The sequence below is a fragment of the Mixophyes fleayi genome, chromosome 6, assembly GCF_038048845.1.
Source record: "Mixophyes fleayi isolate aMixFle1 chromosome 6, aMixFle1.hap1, whole genome shotgun sequence".
Taxonomy (NCBI): Eukaryota; Metazoa; Chordata; class Amphibia; order Anura; family Limnodynastidae; genus Mixophyes; species Mixophyes fleayi.
In genome coordinates, this window is record NC_134407.1 from 174,731,901 (window position 1) to 174,756,088 (window position 24,188).

General features: G+C 39.9%; 1 protein-coding gene across 1 annotated transcript in view; it reads right to left on the reverse strand.

The window, feature by feature from the left end:
• Positions 1-258: 258 nt before the first annotated feature.
• FMNL1 (formin like 1) overlaps positions 259-24,188 on the reverse strand; it is a 49,291-nt gene continuing 25,361 nt past the window's right edge. The window contains exons 2-26 of the mRNA XM_075177349.1: positions 17,495-17,578; positions 15,630-15,713; positions 15,239-15,312; positions 12,985-13,068; positions 12,416-12,553; positions 11,985-12,087; positions 11,768-11,844; positions 10,956-11,049; positions 10,805-10,879; positions 8,995-9,105; positions 7,894-8,043; positions 7,676-7,777; positions 7,172-7,391; positions 6,511-7,056; positions 6,129-6,253; positions 5,836-6,038; positions 5,216-5,450; positions 4,539-4,607; positions 4,308-4,388; positions 3,794-3,923; positions 3,383-3,546; positions 2,049-2,150; positions 1,429-1,515; positions 1,226-1,346; positions 259-877 (exon numbers count right to left, since the gene is read on the reverse strand). Coding sequence (XP_075033450.1) covers positions 777-877; positions 1,226-1,346; positions 1,429-1,515; positions 2,049-2,150; positions 3,383-3,546; positions 3,794-3,923; positions 4,308-4,388; positions 4,539-4,607; positions 5,216-5,450; positions 5,836-6,038; positions 6,129-6,253; positions 6,511-7,056; positions 7,172-7,391; positions 7,676-7,777; positions 7,894-8,043; positions 8,995-9,105; positions 10,805-10,879; positions 10,956-11,049; positions 11,768-11,844; positions 11,985-12,087; positions 12,416-12,553; positions 12,985-13,068; positions 15,239-15,312; positions 15,630-15,713; positions 17,495-17,578 — 3,360 coding nt within the window. The 3' untranslated portion in view covers positions 259-776. The remainder of the gene's footprint in view (positions 878-1,225; positions 1,347-1,428; positions 1,516-2,048; positions 2,151-3,382; positions 3,547-3,793; positions 3,924-4,307; positions 4,389-4,538; positions 4,608-5,215; positions 5,451-5,835; positions 6,039-6,128; positions 6,254-6,510; positions 7,057-7,171; positions 7,392-7,675; positions 7,778-7,893; positions 8,044-8,994; positions 9,106-10,804; positions 10,880-10,955; positions 11,050-11,767; positions 11,845-11,984; positions 12,088-12,415; positions 12,554-12,984; positions 13,069-15,238; positions 15,313-15,629; positions 15,714-17,494; positions 17,579-24,188) is intronic.

Here is a 24,188-nt window from a genome sequence, read left to right on the forward strand (position 1 = left end):
TGGAGTTACCATAGGTTAAAAAATGGGCAGATTACATGGGCCAAGCGGTTCTTATCTGCCGTCAAATTCTATGTTTCTAGTATGTCTGTTTAGGATATAGGTGACACGTCCACCGTAAATTCAGAAAATTAGAGTAGAGAGTTGTGTAGGGGACGTGGGCAGTGCAGGTGGTATCTGCATTAGAATGCAGTCTATGTAATATGACTTACCATTGTATATACAACATCAAGTACAATACTGATTTTCAGTTAATTTAAGTACGATATGAAATAGTATTTTTATTTACACTAAGGTTCAATATAAAATTTTAAAAATAAGAACATGGTGTAAATGGTAATGTTTTCAGAGAATCATTTGCCCATCTGTGACTTACTGGGAGTCCTAGTCTGCAATTTGTAACACAACTATTACATTTTTCTTGGCCAGTCCCACTTTACTTATATTTGAAGTTTGAAACCTGTCAAAATTTTAAATCTTTCTAGCGGTGAAATATTTCTTTTGTGATGCCCGTTATTTTTACATCTACGATTCTGAATCTGAAATATGTACTTAGGTACCGTAAACAGTGCATTTACTCCAGATGGTATCCCCGAATAAGTAATGTGATACTGTCCTTTGTGCTACTGGGAGGAGATCTGGAGCTCAGGGGGTACCTGAGGATAGACTTGGGGAACACTGTTATACACCCACAGTAATTTGCAGATTTGGTTCCCTTTTGCTTTCTCAAAGGGAAGCTGTTACAGTCACTCCAGATAGTCTTGTTCCTGTAGGTGAATTCAGACAGGTGTATCAGCAGTGCTCACTGTCTGTCCATTGTTCTGCTTCTTTCCACTTCTCCGTCCAACTTCCGTCCTTCTGTATGGCTGGTTTCTCAGGTCTGATGGAGAGAGAGAGCACTTATAAACATAACATAACAAGTGAACAGTCTGTAGACCATGTCAAATTACATGTACGTTCCTTTTGCATAGTGACTGTGGCATATATTTACACACCTAAGGAAGAAAATCATGTAAAAACCACCGCTTCCATTGTGAGTATTACACTGGTCTGTCTGACTGGGTGGACAGTGTACGTGTAATTGTACATTTTGTTTCCTGTGTTCTGTTACTGATGAGCATAATCCATTTACTCATAGCAAAGTACAGTTCTGCCACTGTATCCCTATTTTTCATCAACAGCGTACGCCCATCCACTGTTCACTAATTGACCCCAAAAGTATCTTCACCTGTTATTATATCTTCTATTGCCCAGTTCTCCTCGTACACACGCGGCTCTTTTGTCTGCAACTTCTTGTTAAGCTCTGCCATCAGGTTGACCTGTGGTCTTGGGGATTTGGCTGATGGAGACTGGAATCAGAAAAAGAAGTTGTTTTATTGTAATTTAAAGACAGGGAATGGTGACAGATCTCGACCCTGTCTAATTACCCACCTGTGTTGGTTTCTCCGGAGATTGTTTCTTATCCTCGCTGGCTGCCTCTTCCTGCTTCTTCCACATCTCCAGATCCTTCTCGGCTTGCTGAGGACATTAGAGGAGAAAAAGAGAGTCACTTGGTCAGTATACAGATATTGTGTAGTAAAAAGCACACCATGGAATAAGCAGCTCTATAGCACTGATTATCTAAACATGGGTTGCACAAGAAGTAAAACCACCACTCTGTAGTTTTATCGTCATATAACAATAACCACTCCACTTCTAAAAAAAATTCTTAACTCTAAAAATCTGGTCATACGTCCTCACATCCAGTTCTCTGCTGATGCTTATGTTATGCCTTTTCAGGTCTGACCTTGCTATACTTTGCATACTTACTTGCTTATACTTGTACTCTTGACCAATCAAAATAAAGGATTAAAAAAAGCGCTTCTCAAAATAGCCATGTGCTGTGCTTATGTGTCCATTTAAATGTATATTTTAATAAACCTTTATAACAGAATTCTAATTTGAATTGAAATTCAAAGTTCATTTTATTAGGCGAATTAAAAATCTGCCTGGTTGATAGTTTTTGTCACTTTTTTGTACATTAAATATTGGGAGGTAGGAAATAATCTCACCTTATAGGCTTTCCCAAAGCGAATGAATATGGGGAAGAAAGATGATGGCGCAGTAGTCTTGCTGTTCTCACCAAAATACCCAACAGCGGCTTCATAGGCTTCCTAAAAAGAAAATGAGCAGGTATTTATTAATAGCAAAATAAGATGATATATTCTTGACCGATTGGCCTCCATTTGAAGGGACAGTTTATATTTATTTAAGACTCAAAGCCGCCATCTGGGTGTGTAATATGACTCTGTATGGATAAATGCTGCATTAACTCCCACAAGGACATCTCTCTTATTGGTAGTTTGATGCTCCTCTCCCAGGGAGCTCCATTATTACCTGGGCTGATTATCAATGCTGGTACAAGAGGGATTTTTGAAAGCTGCAGTAAATCTTATGTGGTTTAAACCAGCCCAGGCAAGGAAGGGCGTGCAGTGAATGTGGCACCAAATTGGACAGCAGTTTTGGGCAATCAAATCAGGTGTTGCATTACTGTAGACCTCATGTCCTAGCAGACTGGATCATTAGGGCAGGGTATGTCCACCTCACTAAAAACTCCTTGCTCCTACTACTGTGATTGGCAGATGAAATCAGGTAATGGATGGGGTCCAAACGTAAGCAATCCCTTTAATGACTCAGCCAATCAGACATATTTGGGAGCTAATGAAGTAATTTATCCACATAGATTAATAGTACATTGGTTTGCGGAATACACATCAGTGGATAATCCCCTTTAATAACATTTGCCATGTGTACTAATACATGTTTTAGTTGTTTGTAACTGTGTAAGATGTGTTATAAAGTGCCCCTTTTATAGATGTCTGTAATGTTGATAGATATCTATTAGATCTAAAGAGTTTTACAATTTAGTAAGTGTATATCAAATATTCAGCAATTTTGAAATTACTAAAAGATATAAGGTACATATAAATTATTCATGTATTTCTGACTTTACTATTCTCTGACAGTACTTATAATTGTCTTGTAGTTTATTTACATTCATTTATCTAGGGTAAGGGCATCTACTGCATTCATTCTTCAAAACGGGACACAGATGAATGGTCATTGTGGCTTGTCTAGCCTATCAGAGTATTAGAATGTTAACAACACCTGTACGGAGTATTCCAATGCAACTACCTCCTGCAAGTCCATGTCTAAGTAAATTTGACGTATTCCTCTGCATTGTTCCGCTCCCACTTCTATCAAACGTGTGGGAAGATTATGGCGTCAACTGCACTTCTATTAGTTCATTGATCTATCTTATTTGAATTCTCTTCCATTTCAGCCATCATGTACAACATTAGTTGTCTAGTTCAAAGATCAGGAGCACGTTTTGCATGCCTCCCACCTGTGCAGTCTTTGAGTCGGTTGTGAGCCTCCCCAAGATATCCATGTTCGCTTTCAGGAACTCCTTGAGATGGAGGCTGTCATCCTGCTTTGTAAATTCCTTCTGAGTCTGTTCCATCCCGGCCTGAATAGAGCGGACATTGGACAACACAGCGTCCAGAGACACTATTTAAAAAAAGAACACAACATTTTTCAGGAGGTTGAATCGTTGACTTGGGTTTCAAAGCAAAATACATTGTGCAAAGTACACTTGGAAGTTGCCTGGTTTAAAATTAGCTTGTGCATTTATGTTCGGTTAGTGCCATGGTCGGTGACCGTATATATGTCCTTGCGCTACAGCGCCAAAGCTACTTGTGGAATGGTCAATGTTTTGTAGCTATGTGGTTTTAGGTAGATGATTTGCCAGTGGTACCTGTAGCAGCTTTATCCAGAAAGTGTAGTTCAGACTGAAAACTGGCCAACTGTGGGTATTTCTCTTTGACCACTCGTACCAAATAATGCAACAGCGTCTGCTTTCGGTCTGTGGACTTGGTCTCCATAAGCTACCCAAAGAGAAAGTAGTAAATATTGTATACAATTGAAGAAATACACAGTAATGTACACACTTCAAATTATCTGTTTAAATAAAACAGATCTCATACTGGAAAATAATTAAAGAAACGTACAGAATTTTGCAGAACAAAATAACCCGCATGTGTCCTGTTTTTGTTTTGTTTGTTCCAAAATCCAAAAGAGAGTTCTTAGCCACAGGTTGGTATAGCAATGACTATAGATGGTGTATTTACTATATTTACAGTGGTATATTTGTTTCATTCTGTATCAGTTTTGCCTAAGTTCCATTTGTTTACAGATAAATACTCCTGTCTAATAAAACGGAATCTTTTGTTTTCTCTAAAACAACGCTGATTCCCAGCACAAGCGCTCACCACATCAAGTGACTGCAGCCGGAATCCATATGCGGTTCCTCTCTTACTGCTATTCATGTAATTCCCAAATGCCAGGATCAGCTGAAGACAGGGGAAAGAAAAGATATTTGCAGCAAAAGTAGAAAAACAATGAACGTTCAGGAAATCATGTAAAGGGAAAAACTAGAGAATAGGAGATGGAAAACTGGGCAAATATACTTTGTTTGTTTTCAATCAGCAGCAGCAGCTTACCTCCAGGATCCCTTTTAACTTCTCTGAGGATTTGATTGACATGGATGCAGCAATCAGGGCATTCAGTTGCTGCAAAAGAAATTGAACTTTTGTAATTGCAGTTTGCAGGCTACTATTTTACAATGCCTGCTGACCGTGCCTCCTAAAATCTTTGTACAGGATGCTCCAGGCGTTCTATAGACAGGTTTGGGCTGACATTTATGCCCCTTCTTTTGCTGCCACCACTCATTCGCCATTAGTTTCATGGCCACATCATCAATAAAATGTCCGAAATGTATGAAATAGAAGTATTTAAATAGCAATTAAAAATGATCATGAATAGTTTACATTAGCTGGAGTGTGTGCCCCAACATCTGCTCCTTCACTTTCAGAAAGAGACATACATAATAAGTATTAAGTAGTGGTTTATAAGCTGCCTCCCCCAGCAAATCCAACTCTCTAGTCCTTGGCCTATGTGGCCTGTCCACAAAACTAGGCCAATTGATGACAATGGAGGCAGATTAAAATGTATATTACTAAAACGGGTTTAGGGGTTTGCTGCTAACACTGAGGGTAATGGGAAAATGCAGCCGTGCATCTGGTCTACTGGGACCTTGGCCAATGATCAATACCAAATGCAAAAGGAAAGTGCTTAGTATCCATATTTCATACACATTTCTACATCTATATTCTCTAACCGGTGTAAGGCGGGCAGCAGTTTCAGGGAAGCTGGAAATAAAGATCATGGTGTTAACTCGCTCAGACAGCCTGGGTATGGAGCAGAGATGGACCATGAATCGGTCTTCTGCCCCGAGCTGGTCAAGAGGCTTCTCTTCCCGCAGGTACCGAGAGATTTGCTGCCGCTCCCAGTCTGTAGGTAGGAACCTTGATAGGAGCTCTAGGAAGTCCACATTCAGCGCCTGCATATCATACCTGCAATAAAGGACAATTAAGAACAATACGCTTTTTGTGTGGTCTTGCTGAAAATATACCCTAGAATTTTAAAAGGTACTATAAACTTACATTTTTGCTCAATTGTGCTTACTACAAGGAGATGATCATTCTAACCATAATCCATACAATGTCATGCCTTGCCCCCAACTATATTCCCACCACCCTTAAAATGTCATTAACATATTGCATTATAAGTCCTATCATAAGCATAATATTGTATATTAATCCCTTAATATTTACATTAGACAGAGAGAAAAATAAGGGTTTGTTTAAACATTTTCCGGACTTGGCTGGGTTACTACTTTCCTGTAGCATCTCAGATGTTGACGAGCACGCACTGACTTATGAGCACTGACATACTTACGTCTGGATGGCAGTAGTGATGGCTTCAGGAGTCAAACCTCCTTTTCTCAGAGTTATTGCGAGGTTCTTGGCTCGATTTGTCTCAATTAGAGAAACCTTGCTTGGTTGGTTTTGTGCAGCCTTCACTCTCTTTGAGAATGTGGTTTGGCCTGGTCCCTGGGCCTTCGTCTTAAATTGGTCTTCAAAGTCACTCATGTCAAGTTCCTGGTGATGAGGGAAATATAGTACACCAAGTGACTGCAGTGATCTCAGTATAATTTTTTATATCAATCTTTGTGTTATCTTTTTAATTACCTGAAGCACCTTGTCATCATTTAACTGTGTAAAGACAGTTCCATTGATCTGTGTGGGCTGCAAAGCCACCCAGTTGAGGACTTGCATTCTTTGTTTTGTCTGGACTGGTTTCTTAATACTCATGCCTAGGTAAAGAGGATAGTTACATTAGGTGTTTGAGAAAATTCTATCAACCCATGTTCCGTAACTTTTGGCTTTGTCTGCTATTTTAAATTACGTTACAATACTCATATAGCTTAAGCCCAAAAACCTGCATGTTGACATATCTAATGAACCAATATTGTAGTATGACAACATATAGATATCCGATTCAACAATTAACAGCCTTTCATCTGACATTAAAAGATTGTATTGTGTCAAAACAGCCACTTCTCATTCTTACCTGTATTGAAGGCACCTTTTGAGGGTGGAGGTACTGGGACAGAGCCAGCAGAATGTGAAGGGCCACCAGGGGGTGGCGGTGGTGGTGGTGGAGCAGGCGGGCCACCGGGAGGTGGTGGTGGAGCAGGTGGGCCACCGGGAGGTGGTGGTGGAGCAGGTGGGCCACTGGGGAGCGGTGGTGGAGCCGGTGGGCCATTAACAGCAGAAAAGGGAAGAGGTGGGGGTGGAGGTGGAGGGGGTACATTAAAAGTACCAGGAGGTGGTGGGGGTGGAGGGGGACCACCAGATTCAGTAGTAGATGGTAGCGAACAAGGTTGACCAGTGAGTGCACAAGGAATGGGTGTTGGCAGAGGAGATGTAGGACACTCGTCATGATTCTTGGTTCCTGGTAAAGAAGGAGTAGCAGTGACTGTGATGGAATTAGACTCTAGCCCCGAAAGTGGTGGAGCAGGTGGAACAATTTGGACCTCTGACTCCAATCCTGACAATAGAGGCAAGGATGAAGTATGGGTGTCAGATGATTCTTCCAATTCAAGAGCAGAGGTACCTAGAAACAAAAGACAAAACTTACATTTTTCCCCATGAATAATTTTCAATCCAGAGATTTCCAAACTTCATTGTGGAAAGTGATGAAATGCGGTCATTTATCCAATCTGTATTACCTGGCGTAGGTGTTGATACTATGGTCACCCTGATGGCTGATGGTGAGGCTGGGGGTACTGTCATGGTGGTAGTTGGGGAATCCGTGCTATCACTTAAAGAAGAAGAATCTTCTGTACAAGTGTCCCCAGCAGGTTCTACCCAAAGTACTCCTTGGACACTTGACTTTACACCAGTTACGTTTGGATGGGTGACCAGTGGGAGATGTGAAACATGTTTCTCCTGGAAAAGATTATGATATACCTTTTATCTTCAGTAAGGATTATTCTATTCCTTCTAGCAGTCTTACAACCGTGTGACAGTGCTTGCTTAAAACAGAGTTAAAAGTTCATTGAAAACGCCACCATTGTCATAAGTGTGATAAAAATTCACAGCCGCTCTTCCATCTGCACCACTCTTATCCAGCTGAGAGATGTACTGTACTTTCTTATCAGACATTTGTTTAGCACATTGCCCTAGCTGATTGCACACATACAGAACATATTCCAATACAAATAAATGCTGACCTTTCCTGCACTCATCTCCTTACGAGCTTGGTCCAGCTGCTTCTCTAGCTCAGCCACTTTCCTCATGTACTCGTTCTCGGTTTGCTGTAGCTTTTCTGCGAGCTAGGGGCGATAAGAGATAACTAAGTATTCATGTAGTGCGCTCAACAGTTATTTCTAGCATCCTGAATGTCATTATCCAGAATCTAACATACACTGATATATAAAAAATCACTTACATGAGCCAAGTGACCCTGTAGGTCCTCTACATGCTCCAGCATCTCGTGTTTGTTCTCTGTATCTTCCAGGAGATTGTTCACATCAAATATATTATCAAGATAGGCCTGTATTTGTACCTGGAGCCGCTCACTCTCCGTGTGTTTCAGCACCTGGCAAATGGTGACAGATACCAGACAATCAGATGACATTTTATTGTCTAGCCCAATGGTTCCCAAACTGTGCGCCACGGCTCCCTGGGGTGCCGCAGCGATCCTAAAGGGGTGCCGTGTCCAGGGCCAGTGGTAAGCATGGCAGGGGACTACTTGGTAATTATTTTGGCTTATTATTATTATTATTATTATTAATATATATTTATAATATATTATATATATATATTGGATTAGGGATGCCTTGAAAAAATTATGAAGACCCTAAGGGTGCCTCGATCTGTGAAAGTTTGGGATCCACTGGTCTAGCCCATGGCTAGTTAAAGTCCAGTCAGTTATTACAAGTTATCATGTTCTCAAGGTACAGGGGGAAAAGTTTCCCCTACTCCAATCTGCCACTCGCCCACACTGCACCCCACACCCAGTTGCAAAAGTAAATAAAAATGCAGGTTGTTCCAGATCCTACCACCCCCCAAAAATACTGCACCCCCAAATCTATCCCCTTCTACTTCAGCCTTGACTGTGTTTAGTTGCAATTCACCATCTAAGAGAAAATGTGATCTCCTTTTCCTATTTTGCCTGGCGTTATGATAAAAACATATTTATTTCTATACACTACCAAAGAAAACAACATTGGCAGGCTAAAAAAAGTTACACCTGGTAAAAATCTTTATAGCTATGATGGGGATAAAAATGCACCAGTTAATATCATTATTTTTAGTGTACATTTACTTTATTCTACTTAAACCACTGCAATTGATGTTACAATGCTTCATCTTCATGTCACCGGACTTAACCTAGTATAGCGATGGTGGCCTATAGTGGAATTGATACCTTCTAATGTCCTTTTCAGCGTATACCCAAGAGTGACTGGGTGTCTCATTATGTGATATAAAGAGGGAGCATTGTATATTGGATTTATATACTTTGTTTTGTTTATCAGTAAAAACCTACCTCAAGATACTCATCCAGTCCTAACAGGGAAAATTCGTACTGCAGGTAGACCCGGAAATTCATGTTTTTTACAGAGTGGACCACGATATTAATAAACTGCATACAAGCCACCTGGAGATATATACAAACATGACATTATTCAACCAAACCCCCATTGTATGTTTTGTCCAGCGAATGGGAGGAAATTGGCGTAAAATAAAAAACACCAAAAAGGAAAAACAAAAAAAACAAAACACAGATTTAAAAGAACACCTCAAGGCAACTTGCGTTTGACTGTATTGGTTCATTTATAATTTTCACTGCAATTACCAATTAACCAGTCAATTTGTAACATAACTACAGATGGTGGACTGATCTCGACAGTAAAGCAAAATGTTAGCTTGTCACAGAAGCCTTATGCTTAATGTACAATATTTTGTACCTTTTCCCTCCTACTAAAACTAGGCCCAAATTTTCTTTGTTTCCCTTCCTGCTTCTGCTGCTAACACTTCGCATCAACACAGATCTACATAGCTCCAACCTAGTGGCACCTGTATAAAACAAGTAATTACCATACTATTGTCAGGACAGTCCAGCCATTAAGGGAGCAAACAGGATCAACAGACTGATCAGGATGTAGTGTTGGGAGATCAGGGGAATGGCCTAATTTATCCTGATTTTCCAGTTCAGACTGTTACGAGGCATTACCATGAATAATAATTACAACCATTCTTTTTGCATGCTGGAGATATAACACAGGCATGACATATGTAAGGAAAACATGTGTTAAGATCTAGAAACAAAGGGCAATGGGCCAGCTAATGCATAGCTCCCAACTATACCAGTTTAGGCAGGGCAGTCCTGATTTGAGGAGAATGTCTCACTGGTCAGGACTTAACTTCTAATTCCAGGATAGTTATGATTGAAGTGGAGTCATACCATGACTTATGTAGCATGACCACACCCCCTTCTTGTGATTGATCTGATTAGAAAGCCAAAAGTTTGGAGATATGGGCACGGCCTATGTGGCTTTTTTAAGTTACAATAAGGAAATGTAAAATGGAGATTTGTCTGTATAGCAATACACCAATACTGCATCTTTAAAATGTCACTAAGTGCAATTTGGCTCTCAAAAGATTATACAAAGCAAACACTATGCCATGGCATTCTATGAGCCTCACCAATATTTAAATATCTTCAATTAGTTTTGATTTTGTCTAAATTCTCAGACCACAAAAGGAGTATGGTCTATCAGAGAGTGGACATGGCTTTGTGGGAATGTTGGCTTGTTTGGTCGGATCGGGCAGTGATTTGGACACGTAATGGGTGGGCCTTATTTTCTCCCAGTGTTGAGAGCTATGTATTTATATTATAAGAATGTAGCATATCAATGAACTAGGGACCAATGACATTATTTTCTGACACATATCTCAGTTGCATCACTATTTGTTCAGCCAACAGAACAACTCTCTCTCTATTGTGTGTAGGTACCAGGTACCACTTCTCTCCCACCTTGAAAAAAATAAGTAGGACTATCCATAAAAGCTATTTGTAACGTAGTAGGTGGAGTTATTGTCAGCATGTAGGGCACGGGTTTCTAGATACTGCATACCTGACAACATTCCTGCTTGGAAATTTGAACAAAATAAAGCATCCTACCCCTGGATTTCTGCAGCCTACACCCAGATCCACCAATGTTAGGGGAGACCACAACCCTTTTCTGACAAATTATGCCTATTTTGGACACTGAAAATAAGGACTGTTCACAATGATATGGATGATGTTTCAAGCTATCCCTGCATTTTCTTCAGGAACATATATAGACGCTCACCATAAAATCAATGTTGGAGTCTTCTGTCCGAAAATATTCCATGAGCTTTTCAAACCTGGAGCTTTCACCGCATACCTGCACAAACACCACAGTGAGTATACAGGAGAGTTTTGGATGCAGATATAAGCTTAGCAGATAGACTACATCATACCTCCATGAAATAATTGAAAGCTGAGAGAATTAACTCATGTCCTCCACGGACCAGACACACGGCAGCTAGTAGCTCTAGAACCAGGGCCTTAGTGCTGGGACAAAGAAAAATGAATTAGTAAGTGAAAGGAGGCATGATAGTGGAGAATGTTTTTTTATACAATCTGCTCCTGATATCTATGTGTGTTTGGCTTGTGTCTCATCAACTTTTTATATGCAATATTTAACTACTGTTCACCCGGGTATTCCCAGTTTTGAGGTTGGTCCAATAGAGCAACCTATAGCCAATCAGATTATCAGAACGCTCAGAGTATTTCAGGAAATGAGTGAGCTGATCTTATGTGAGGCACTGAACTGTCCACTCCCGTGATCAGAATAGATGGCTGCATGTGACAGGAGCAGCATAATGATGTGAAAAGGGAGAATGGAGGCAAGTGGGAGACCACAGACTGAGAGTTAGATTGTGGAAGGAGCAGTGTCTCCCAACAGCACAGAAGTTCATACTTCCAACTTTCTGATGTTTTTGACCAATATGTTTGTTTTGAGTACATATGAACATACAGTCAGATTAGGTAAGTACAACAATAGTTTCTTAAATTTGGGGAAAATCCCTAAAAATGGGAATAAATGTGATATTAGATAGGTTGTGTGGTAGAAAAAGATTGCAAAAAAAACACACAAAAAACTTGTAACATTGGATTAGATAAAACAGTAAAAGAATTATACAAAAATAAGTGGGAAAATGAAGCATTGGCATTAAATGACACTTTGTCCCAACCACTCTTAATTTGTGATCTCATTGTCATTACTCACCGGGGGTTCTTGTTGGTGAGGCTGACGGTAATCTGATTGACACAGGACGGGTGAGACATCACCATACTGAATCCTGACTGCAAGGGGAGAAGATGGCAGCTGTTAACACGATGCATCAAATATCCTCTAGGACATACTGTAGGTGTGTTTGTGTCTAGATACAGCCTAGGTGTGTGCTTCAGATATGCAAATTACATATCAAGTTTGTGGTGCATACCTGGTAGTTCATGATTGCCCGCAAACACATGATACACACATGTACATCATCCTTCATGTTCACGTGTCGAGAGTTTCTCATTGTGGCCCGGTTGTAGAGATATCTGTTGAGACACAGATTAACTAGCCTCTAACGCATGCTTGATACCATTACAACAACATATATGACTCAATGGTATCCTCGGGAATACAGAGGGATGTTATGAGGAAGATAATTGCATAGTCATCCTACTGCTTGTGGCAGAAACTGAAATGGGGTCCTTCCCATCCCTTATACTAACTGCTTTAACCATTTGTATACAAGTTGCGTACACAATTAAAAGACAAATATTGTGATGTTTTTGACTCATTAGATCTACCAATAAGGTAGATTCCACCAATTCATATAAAAGGATTACCTGGTGTTATGCTCATTATGCAGAAAAGGATTACCTTGCAGTCAGGTTTCGTGTTCTTGAAGGGGTGTTTGTAGGGGAAGAGGATGAGCTGCTTATGTTAATATCCTCCAAGGATCTCTGTAAAGACTTTGGTTTCTCAGCTGTGCCATTATCTGAGCTGTCCATATCTAACCTGTAAAAAAAAAATGGAGCTTCAAAGTAAACAAAGCACCATTGATAGATGGGCACAAGAGAAAAGTGTCTGGTGGATGGTAAGAGAAACCATATAAATTGGTCTCTATATTGGAGAAAGGTTTAGTTAAGAAAAGTGTTATTATTATTCTTTATTTATATAGCACCAACATACTCCGCTGAGACCCACATTTAGAGAATATTACTCAGACACACCACTTTCTGTACCAGCAGTGTTTATAATCTCATTTTCCTACCAGGAGCACACAAACACACCAGGGCCAATCTTAGTCCAAAGCCAGCTTAACTTGACTTACCATGGTAGATGTCAGGGTGACGGTGGGCAACTCATTGTGTGTGGGGAATATATTTAAATACTTAGTAGAAATATCTGGTCATGGGTATAGTATATATAAAGTGGTGCTAACTTACGGGAAGGAGCACTGAGCGAAGGACAGGTAATCCACAAGAGCATCTAGGCCACCAACCTCCGGACTGAGAAATTCTTCCACCCACCTGTGATCAGGAACAAAGGACAGTCTTACAATACCGCTATATATAGAGATCGTCACATATCTCTTATATGCTCCGCCACACAAGTAATTTGTAACCGCGGTGTAGTGTGATAATCTCCTTCACTCTGCGTGAAATTCAGGTGATCAATATCCTCCATAAAGTTTAATCAGATTTAGAGATTTTAGAGGATTCTGGGCAGGAAAAACGGATTTGAAATAGAGAACACATAATTGAGAATTTTATTGTAATATATAGACCTTTGACATTGCTATTAACTTCAATAACTTATACTTCATCTCTATATTATAGACTGCTGCGTTTAAAATATAACTACATTTTCTCTTTGTTAATATTTGAATACGGCTCTACCTCCCATCTCTCCCCCTTCCTTCTATTTCTCTCCATTTCTTCTTCCTTTCCATCCCTTCATTCCGACTCAAAAGTTTTTTTTCTTTCTGTTTGATATTCATTTATTGTAGATAATTGTTTTTCTTTATTACTGAATACTCCTGGTTGTTCATTTGTATTGTTCGTACGTGTCGTCATTTGTCATTTCAAAATAAAAAGTAGGAAAAAAGAAATATATAAAACAGGAAGGTTTTTTGTCCTTTGGTTGAGTAATCATTTGAGATCACATAAAACCTCTTTAAATTTCAAAGTGATTAAATCTCTTTCCAAAGTCGTCTTTCCAAGGTAGATGAGGGAACAGAGGATGGGAAAAAGAGTGTCAGAGAAAAGTGACCTTAGTGAAATATATCAATATTTCTGCTTTCTGTAATTGCCTGTCTGCATCTGCATGTGATCTCTGTGATTGTCTGAGTATTAGCTACATATTACTTTTTGTTTTGCCAGAGAAAGACAATACTTTTATCTGGTTTTGCAGAGTATATTACATTTGTTAAGTTCTATCTTTACTTTGACTTTATTTTGTATGCAATGACATGCTTCTCATAGTCAATGTCTTAACATGCATATCTGTCTTTTTTGCTTATATTACATCTCATTGTTTATAATCTGGCCTGGAAATCTATGGTTCCATCCTTGCAAGGTATGGTCATCATTTCTGGATGCTTATCACTTGTACATAACTATCTGACAAAGTTCATGGAGTGACACATGTATTGTTTGCGGTTACATGCAGCTCGTACACGTGGTTGTGGACTATTCACTTGGAATGGACAACTTATTTCAGAGAAAAGTATAATATACTGTACTTTCCACCTTCCCTGCTATGTTGGGATGTAGTTTCAATGTGGACAATGAAAATGTCTACACCAAAATGTCTACTGTCATAAGGTCTACAGAGTTATAAGGTCTACACAGTTAAAATGTCGACATGTAGAATGTCTACAGGATTGTAAATTTGGTTGTCGATATGGTTACATAAAGCACTAGATTTAAAATGGCAATACACGTAAAAAAATACAAAATAAGGCGCTTAATGTAAAAAAAAAAATGGTAGTAATCTACATAATGAAGTACTGCTGCTATTTACCATGCCAGGGATGCTCTGGGAGCCCCTGCGAAGACCCCCATCCACCACAAAGTATTTTTACTGCTCACCGGCAGTTTAACACTGCCAGCGAATGAGAAAGCGATATGCGCATGCACAGCTAAATTCCGCACATGCGCATAGTGGTCTGACCTGGCATAAACAGAAATTTAACACCATCCTGTTTTTGGGCTCTCTCAGTTTGTTAGATAGAGCCCTCAATGTCACTAAGGAGTTTGGTGTCAGATGCTTTCTTACTGATCACGGAACTCTCATGTGACTCATAATATCCTTATAATTTAGAGTGGTAAGTTTGTAACACTTTAAACATAACGTGATGAAATCAGCAATCACCAGTTATACAGCTGTTGTTTACAAGATTTTAAACATTACAGCTGGACTCGAACTTAATATTTTACTTCTGCTATACCCCCACCCCAACCAGTTAGCTGTGTCATCAATTAACACCTGCAGGATTTTACATTGAAACGTCAGGTTGTGAGTCCTTATGCAACATGGGAGAACAAGCGAATGTTACTCTTGAGCTAAAGTGGTCTGGTCCCAAGTTTTGGATCCTGTGGTTCATTAGTTGAAGGTGAGAAGTTTGTTTCAGAAATAAACATGGTCAGTGCAGTTGTCAAGTAATATCACTTATACATTAGAACATATGTCACTTACCCAATGTGATTGGTCCTTAGGGAAATTTCCAGTTCTCTCAGAACCTGGGTGGACTCCTGGACCCTCCTCTTGAACTAAAATTAATATATTTTCACAAAATGTGTTAACTTACAGCGTTCCCCATAAGGTATGTGTCACAATTAAACTGTTCTGCAAATAGGGGACAAATGAGCTCAACATATCTGTATGTGATTCTGAAACTTCAATTATATATATATATCTGAAATATATTTATTTAACCAATCTAAACATGTGATTTTACTTCTTTCACCTCTGAAATCATGCATCTTGAGAAGCTTCAGTACTGAAATTAGTACTATATTAGTGTAATTGGGTGGGAGAGACTGTAAGTTGCAATAGACTGATGTTCCAGACATGCTCCATATCTTACCTTCCGGCTGATTCCTCCTGTGTCCACGTAGCTTCTCAGTTTCTGTATGTAGGCAGCTGGTGGGTTCTTTACCTGGAATCTCTCCTGATAGTGGAAAAGTATCAGTATGAATGACAGGTCAGAACCATGTCTAGTGGCTACTAGATATCCCAGTCTCATTGCCGAATCATCTATTAGGCAACCTATGCTCTTGCCTAGGGACCAGTAGACACCGAGGGAGGGCCAGTTTACCCTAATCCATGTTTATGCGTTGCATTTTTTGACAATTAGAGGGTGTAAGGGGCCCAAGTATGTTGCCTAGGGCCTCATGGGGAATAAGTCCAGTTCTGCCCATCCCCCTCTGTGATAATATATGATGAAAACAGTCCATAGACTCCAGTGCTGTATTATAGTAGGGTTACTTCCCAGGAATATGAGGTGTATGGGGCCCAGAACTTCTCCTTCCATCCCCAATGATTAAAGTGTACAGAAGAGGTGATTACATTGCATTTTATTGAACTCGGAGAGAGTGTATGTGTATAGTAATGAACGTCCTGTGCACCCTAATGAGCACATAAAATTATAATTCTGTAGGATTCTACAATGGGGAATATGGATGTGACATAGAACATATTAAAAACAAGGTGTAAGTGATTCAGGGGTAGCTATTGACAGAGGACCCAATAAGATCCAATGCAGACCTAATCCGTCATTGCCCATTATGAAACGGTTTTGTATATTCGATAGAGGCAACACCCCAATACTGTATAATTAAATATTATGGCAGCATCATTCCCCAAACCTGAAAAATTAGCCACACAATGAACAACTACATTATAAATGATTAATGTTCTCTATGTTCTGAAACTCTACATGCCTGATATCTCTTCCAACCCACACTCTACATCCCCCACACTCTACATCCCCCACACTCTACATCCCCCACACTCTACAAGGGTGATGTCTCCTCTAACCGGGCACTATATTCCTGATGCCTTCTACTACCTTAAAATCTTCATCTCTGCTGCCCTGGAGTATACCAGTTGGATGTCTCCAACTACCAGACCTTCAACATCAAAGTTTCTCAGCCTTTTTTTCAGATAAACCTCAATAACAGAAAATGTTTACTACATTCTATATATATTGTGTCTCATTGTATCCCAAGTACCAACCTAAATTATTATTATATTTTTTTACATCAATCTGCTATTTTGAGTCTAATTTAAGATGCTGCAGTACCCCTTGAATTTGTTATCGGTACCCCTTGAATTTGTTATAGCTACAACTAAGAGTAGACATGTTTAAAACCCCAGCTCTACATGCCCAATATCCCCAATTGCTGACACTCTACATGCCTGATGTCTCCTACTACTTGCCATTCTAGAATTTTGAGGTTTCTTATGAGCTGACACTTTACATATAACAGGTTTCTACAAGTGTCTATCATTCTAGATGATAATGCCTGGCAACATCTGGCCTGTGGGGCTTGCAGTGTATGTGAACCATAGTACAGCAGCGTACTTCCCCTTGCCGGTCTTCCCATGCTGACAATTCTAGAAGGCTAATAGTGATTACACACATACACTGTATGCCTTGTTATCCTTACAAGCCAACCTAACCCAAAACACTGTTCAGACCATACCTGTCCATGTGTTCAAATGACCTATGATAGACAAGTCTGTTACTTGTGTCTTCTCCTGCCCAGATTACCTACACACAGTGGATACCGCAATTTTGATGGCTGAACCAATATTTGTTAGAATACAGGCTACTAATTCACAAGGAACTAGAGTACTGTTTAAAGTCCACAAATGGCTGCCTCCACTGTACTTATAAAACAGGTCCAACTTAACATTTTTACACTTTGCACAAAAAAGGTCATTTACCTGGTCACACACCAGCTCCCATTTCTTGTCTTGGTCATACTGCCGGAGAACACTTATCTTGTCTGGTGGAAGGTTCATGGCGTTCTGAGAAAAAAAATGGTCTTAGAGACAGATTGCCATGTCTAGGATATGCAAATAAAGCTCTTACATTTCTTAACATGCCCTGAGTATAATATGACAAGGAAAATACATATTTGGGGAAGGTGAATTAAAAATGAAAAGAAAAAGTTATTTGCCCGATATTCAATGTGATTTCCCCCTCTTAGTTTGTTTTCTTTGAATGTATTGGACCAATTTGTGTAGAGTGCGGGTCTAAGCATTATCTCTGCACCAGGCAAGTGGGTAGGAGATATATGGACTAATTGTTTCATCATCTCTTTCATTCACAAATTATCTGTTTACAACATCTCTGCACCAGTTACTGAGCCTACATTCAGATAACAAATTTCTATTAAGTCTGAAGTAATTATCTGCATATACCATCACATACCAGTTACTTAACCAGCATTCAGTTGTGCAGTTTCTATTAATTCTGTGGTTTGCTCAGTGCTCATCTCTATGCATTGTTTAGAAATGTTATTGCAATCCCCACTCTCATATACTTTTGTACAGGCTCAACGCAACCCTAGTTATTTACCACCCATTTCTCACCATAAGTTTTAAATGTTAAGAGTTAGGAATGTTTTAAATTTGGTCACCCCTGCTGTTACATCATCTTATAGGTTAGAGGCTACATCCCAGTCTGCCCTGCACTTCCACCATCTCAAAATCTTTGACCTTTCCCCCATCCCTGTCTCCCGGCCCACCACTAGCGCTCCGTCTACTGAAAGTATACACATCCTGCATACTCCTTGACTTCTTATGGAGTCTGTTATGTTGTATAATGTTTTTTTTTGCTTTTTCCCCCTCAGTCATCCCCATTGCTCAGGTTTTCTCCAAAGTGCCATGAGATAACAATGTCTGGGCCAAGTGTAAAGGGATAGCAATCCTGGTACATAATAAAGTACCCTTCTTTGTGTCCATGTCCCACAAGAGAAAGAGATTTGTCATTGTAGTGGGCTCTCTAGTATTCTCCATGTGGTCTTGTGTTACACCCCTAATCTTTTGGTTCAGCCACTACAGTTGCAACAACTTCAGTTATTCACACAGAGGGTCAGGATCCCACATTGTGTGGGTGCTGTCATCAAAGTTCTCATCTAAAAACCTTTGTTAAAGTCCTAGCCAACAGGCACAATGCATGGTTCCCTAAATTAGTACACACAGATCAGGTGGAAATTGTGTTTGGTCAACGGCACTGCCCATCAGGCTAGCAATTGATTTAGTTCACCATATAAACACCTCCAAGGTACCTGCCTAACTAATGTCATTAGACACTGAAAACTCCTTTGATCACATTGATTGTCCCTTGTGAGAGTCCTTGGGTTTTTTGGTCCGGATGGAGAGTGGATTGCTGCTATTACTGTAGTCCAACAGCTTCTGCTCTAGTAAATGGTTTCCTCTCTGCCCGCTTTAAAATTATGAATGGCAGACGTCAAGATTGCATTCTCTTGTCACTAATCTGCTCCAATAATGGAGCCAATAGCCATCAGATTGGTTATAGGGCAAGCTCACTTGAACACAATAAAGCGCTGTATATTCTTTTGTCAGTCTGCAAACCTCTAGATACCCTCCATAAAAAGTTCAGCCTCAAATAGCTACTTAAAATTTAAATCTAGTTTAAGTGGTGTACAAGTAAATACAAAATAGGAATTTACATTACTAAGAACTTGGAGTTCTTTTTTAAGGCTAACTATGTTCCCCACCTGGACACTATTAAATCTATTGTCTTGGAACAAATTGTACTTTGCCTGGATTGGCTATATCACTTTGGCCAAAATAAACATCCTTCTAAGACTCCTCTACCTTTTCCAGGCACACCACATTAATATCCCCTCCAAGGCAATTGGTTGCCCTTCAGCGGGTGGTATCTATGTTTATATAGTCTGAGAAGAAGTCCAAGATGAGTAACTCTAAAAAGTATTCTTTTGCTGCACAAATGGCGCAATGTTGTCAGTAACAGTCTCCCCCTGGTCTGCAGGTCTGGATGGATATTGAATCGGTGGTGCTTTTGTTACCATCTGTCTTTGCTGTCTTGTGGCAACCTCAAGCCCAGAGACCATCTGTGGCTCACACCGACCCAGTGATCAATTTATGCCTTTCAAGGTGTGTCCTTTGTAATTAGCATTATTCTCTGGCCCCTTCTTGCCTCTTCTTATACCACTCTGGCAAAATCTCTACTTTCCTGTTGGCTTTAAGTTAACATCAGATTCCAGAGTCTAACTGTGAAGAAGGCTTTGGTGAGATGTTAGTGATCAGATATCAGGGCTAGGATAATTAATCCCTAGATAGGTTAACTAAAATATTCCCAAACTTTTCCCTGCTATGTTGGCGTGGTTTGTCAGGAACCAGGTTCCTTCATTCACAATATAGTGGGATCTGCCTTGCAATTCAATCATTTTAAACTGAAGTTGAACCTACTTGCTAATATCATGGCTATTCACATTCCTTTCAACCCCAAGTATATTCTTCTGTCACTCCCTAATCCTGAGCTTCCCAAACATTTAAATACATTTATTATGCATGTGCTTAATGCAGCTACATATCTGGTAGGTGCTTTGTGGATGGATCAGAACTCCCCAACTCTTTCTGTCCTTAGGAAAGGAGTTTGAAACATTGACAAAATAGAGCTTTTGACAAGTATATAGAGGAATTATTCCCTATCTTTGCATCTGTAGTTATGCTGTTGTTTCATTTACATTGATGTGGTTTCTCTCCACCTCGATTTCATTGATGTGTGGACTTGTTGAAGAGGAACCTCCATCATCCCCTTCTCCCCCCTCCTTAATATAAAATGATTCATTGATGTGGCTTTTACATGTCCTTTATTGTATTTTAACAATTGTCTTGGTTCAATTTCTCCAATATAAATAATCTGCACAAGATACTTTCTGTGATTAGACCGTTTATTTGATGCCTTCAATAAACAGTTAATTAAAAATAAAAAATAATTTTAATGCAGGTCTTTGTACTTTTAAGCTATTGGGGGGGATTAGCCCAGTTACTGAACACATCTCTGCAACCCTTACAAGTTCAGTTTGCGTAGGATGCAGATCTATCTTTTGTGCTTGTTACAAATGTCCTGTAATTATAGTACAGGTAGTGTAGTATATAGGAGTTAAACAAGAGGTAAACATTCTACTTGGGAGCACTGCTACAAGAGTACAGAATAGAACAGCTGCATGTTCCTGTTACTGTCTACTTCCCTGTCTCTGGCACTTCTATTCACTGACCTACCTTTTCTCATTCTTGGTCTTCACAACATCTCCTACTGGCATATTATCATCATTTATTTATGTAGAACCAACATATTTCATGGCGCTTTACAATTGGGAACAAACACAATAATAAAACAATACTGAGTAATACAGACAGAGAAGTAAACGGGCCCTGCTCGCAAGCTTACAATCTGTAGGACAATGGGAGTTTGATACAGGAGGTTAAGTGCTTTATATTGCATATTGATCCAGACAGATTGCAAAGGTAAAAAGTGCCTAGTGAGATATATGATCCAGTCACATAGGGGGTCAGAGGGATGCTGTCTTGTGTGAACTGTGTTAATTGGGTACCCTAGAGGGGTTAAGATGATGGTTGAGGAATTTTATAAGCTTGCCTGAAGAGGTTTTTGCAATATCTTGTGTGCATATTCTTGAAATGTTTCTTAGATATATTTAACAGGATTTAGATATAGATTGCATGTGGGGAACAAAGGATAGATCTGATCAAGGATCACACCTAGGCAGCGAGCTTGTGGCGTAGGATTTATTGTCAACAGAAATGTCAGGTAGGCAACTTCTTTTTTCTGGGGGGTAAAAATATTAGCTCTGTTTTTTAAACATTGAGTTTGAGTTGGTGAGAGGACATCCAAGATGAAATGGCAGAAAGAAAGACAGTAACATACTCCAACACAGATTGTGAGAGATCAGGTGAGGATAGATAAATGTGGGTTTCATCCGCATAGAGATAATACTGAAATCCAATGGAGCTTATTAGTTTTTCAAGAAAAGTGGTATACATAGAGAAGAACAGAGGACCTAAGACTGAGCCTTTGTGTATCTCGACAAATAAAGGAAGCAGAGAGGAGAAACTGAGAAACTAACACTGAAAGAGCGATTAGATATGTAGAATGAAAACCAGGATAGGACAGTGTCCTGAAGACCGAGGGATTGTAGCATTGAAGAGAGTGGTCAACAGTATCAAATGCATCCATCACTAAACTCCTCACACTTACTTCCTCCTTTCAGCTCTCCGTGGATATCATTGCCCAGTCCTCACAATGGACACTGCATGGACCTAGTGTTCTCCCATCACTGCTCCATGTCCAGCTTCTCCAACCACAATCTCCTTTCCTTCTGCCTCACTTTGCCTCCTGCAACCTTCCCCTGCATCCAAATGTGCACATAAACTCTCTTGATACGATCTTCTTCTGTTTCACATGTACCATCATCATCAGCAGCAGCTATTTATATAGCACCACTAATTCTGTAGCGCTGTACAGAGAACTTACATCATTCCCTGCCCCATTGGAGCTTACATTCGAAATCCCTAACATCGACACACATACCAAGAGAGGTTAAGGTCAATTTAATAGCAGCCAATTAACCTACTAGTATGTTTTTGGAATGTGGGAAGAAACCGGAGCACCCGGAGGAAAGTGCTCCTGTACTACTGAGCCCCAATTGAGAAAATGTTGTTCCAGTGCAGACTTTGACCACTACAATTTATCCTGTCTTCTTACTACACTGCCCATTCTCATGACAGGCAAAAACTATTTTCTATCCCAAATATCCACCAAGTCAACCAAACCCTGTTACCTTCAACTTGCGTCTCTGGCCACTCCCACCTTTTTCTGCTCATGACTTTGTCATATACTTTAAAGGCAAAATAAATACCATCTATGGAGATCCAGCAAACCACATCCAGCTTCTCCTGCACAGCTTAACTCACCCTCGGTTCTCTCTCGCCCATTGTGAATGACATGGTCTTCACACTCCTCTTTTCCTCTTGATCAATAAAATGGTCTCTTTGATCACATTAACTTGTTCATCAACTCCCTTCACACAAAGCTAATTTGCAACTAGGTCAATTTCCACATGTCCCTCTCCACTGGTACTTTCCATTCTGTCTCCAAACATGCACTCATTTTGCATATTGTCAGGAAACCATCTCTTGACCCTACCTTTCTTCCAAATGTAACCAGAAAAAAGCTCATATGAAAAAACCCAAAGGAAAATCGCTCATGGATAAAACCCCAGTGACATAAATGCCCAAAAAAAAAATGCTCACATGGAAAAATAACCACATGGAAAAAAACTCACATTAAAATGCCCACAAGAAAAATACCCACATATAGTAATTTGATATTACTATATAAGTATATTAATTCATTGCTATACAAAAGTGGCCTGTGTATGAAAAGGGCTTTAATGCATACTTGCCTTCTCTACCGGAATTTCCGGGATGCTCCCGAATTTCAAACTACCGCTCCATCTCTCTCCTTCCTACCTACTTTCTCTCCACTCAGTCCCTCCTAAACCCTCTGCAATCTGGCATGCATCCTCTACACTCCATCAAGAGTACGAGCACACCACCAAGTGCTCTTACTAAACTGGTCAACTATCTGCTCACAGTTAAGTCAAAGGGTAATTTCTCCTTACTTATCCTTCTTGACCTCCCTGCTGCTTTAAATAGAATGAACTACTCTTCTCTTCTCCTGCACAACCTTCACTCCCTTGGCCTTTGCGACACAGTTCTCTACTGGAACTCTTCCTACCTTTCTCAACACTGATTCAGTTTTTCTAATACTGGCACATCCTCCCTTACACAATCTGTGAGAGTACCTTAAGGCGTTATTCTCAGCACTCTGCTTGTCTCTCTTTATACCTCTTGTCATCTGTAAATGTTTACGCTTATTTGGCCTACAGTACCGCTTCAATGCTGGGTTTACCCAAATTTAACTCTTCTGCACTAATCTCTCTCCCATTTTATTCAGTGTGTCCAACAGCCACTCCACCATCTCTACATTAATGTACCAAATCTACCTACAAAGCGCAACATGTCCAAAACTGATTTGATTTCATCATCTTCTCACCGTGTCACTACTCGCTTCTAATCTCCCTCACAGTTGACATCAATCTCTCCCCAGTCCTACATGCCTTTTGTCTTGTTATCGTGCTTGAATGTGTCCCCAACTTTACTATACACATACAGTCCCTTGTGCTGTCATATTACTTCCACCTTCAAAACATTGCCCTCCCCTCCTTATCCATTGTCTCATCATCTACTGCCTTCACTACGGCATCCTCCTCTAATCTGATCTTCCTCACCCACTACTTTATATCTGCTGCACCACTCTGCAAATCCCTACATTGGTTCCCCATACACTCTAGAAACCAATTAAAACTGCTTTTCCTTACCTACAAAGCACTCCTAACAACTCCCCCTCATACATTTATGACCTCTTTTCACTCCTGCTTTCAATACTTCACTTGTACACTTTTGGGACTCTCCTGCCAGACCAAATTTTCCCCCAACCTTCAATCATTAAAGTACTCACTCATAACACCCCTCCTTACTATAGCCTATCCAATCCCAACCT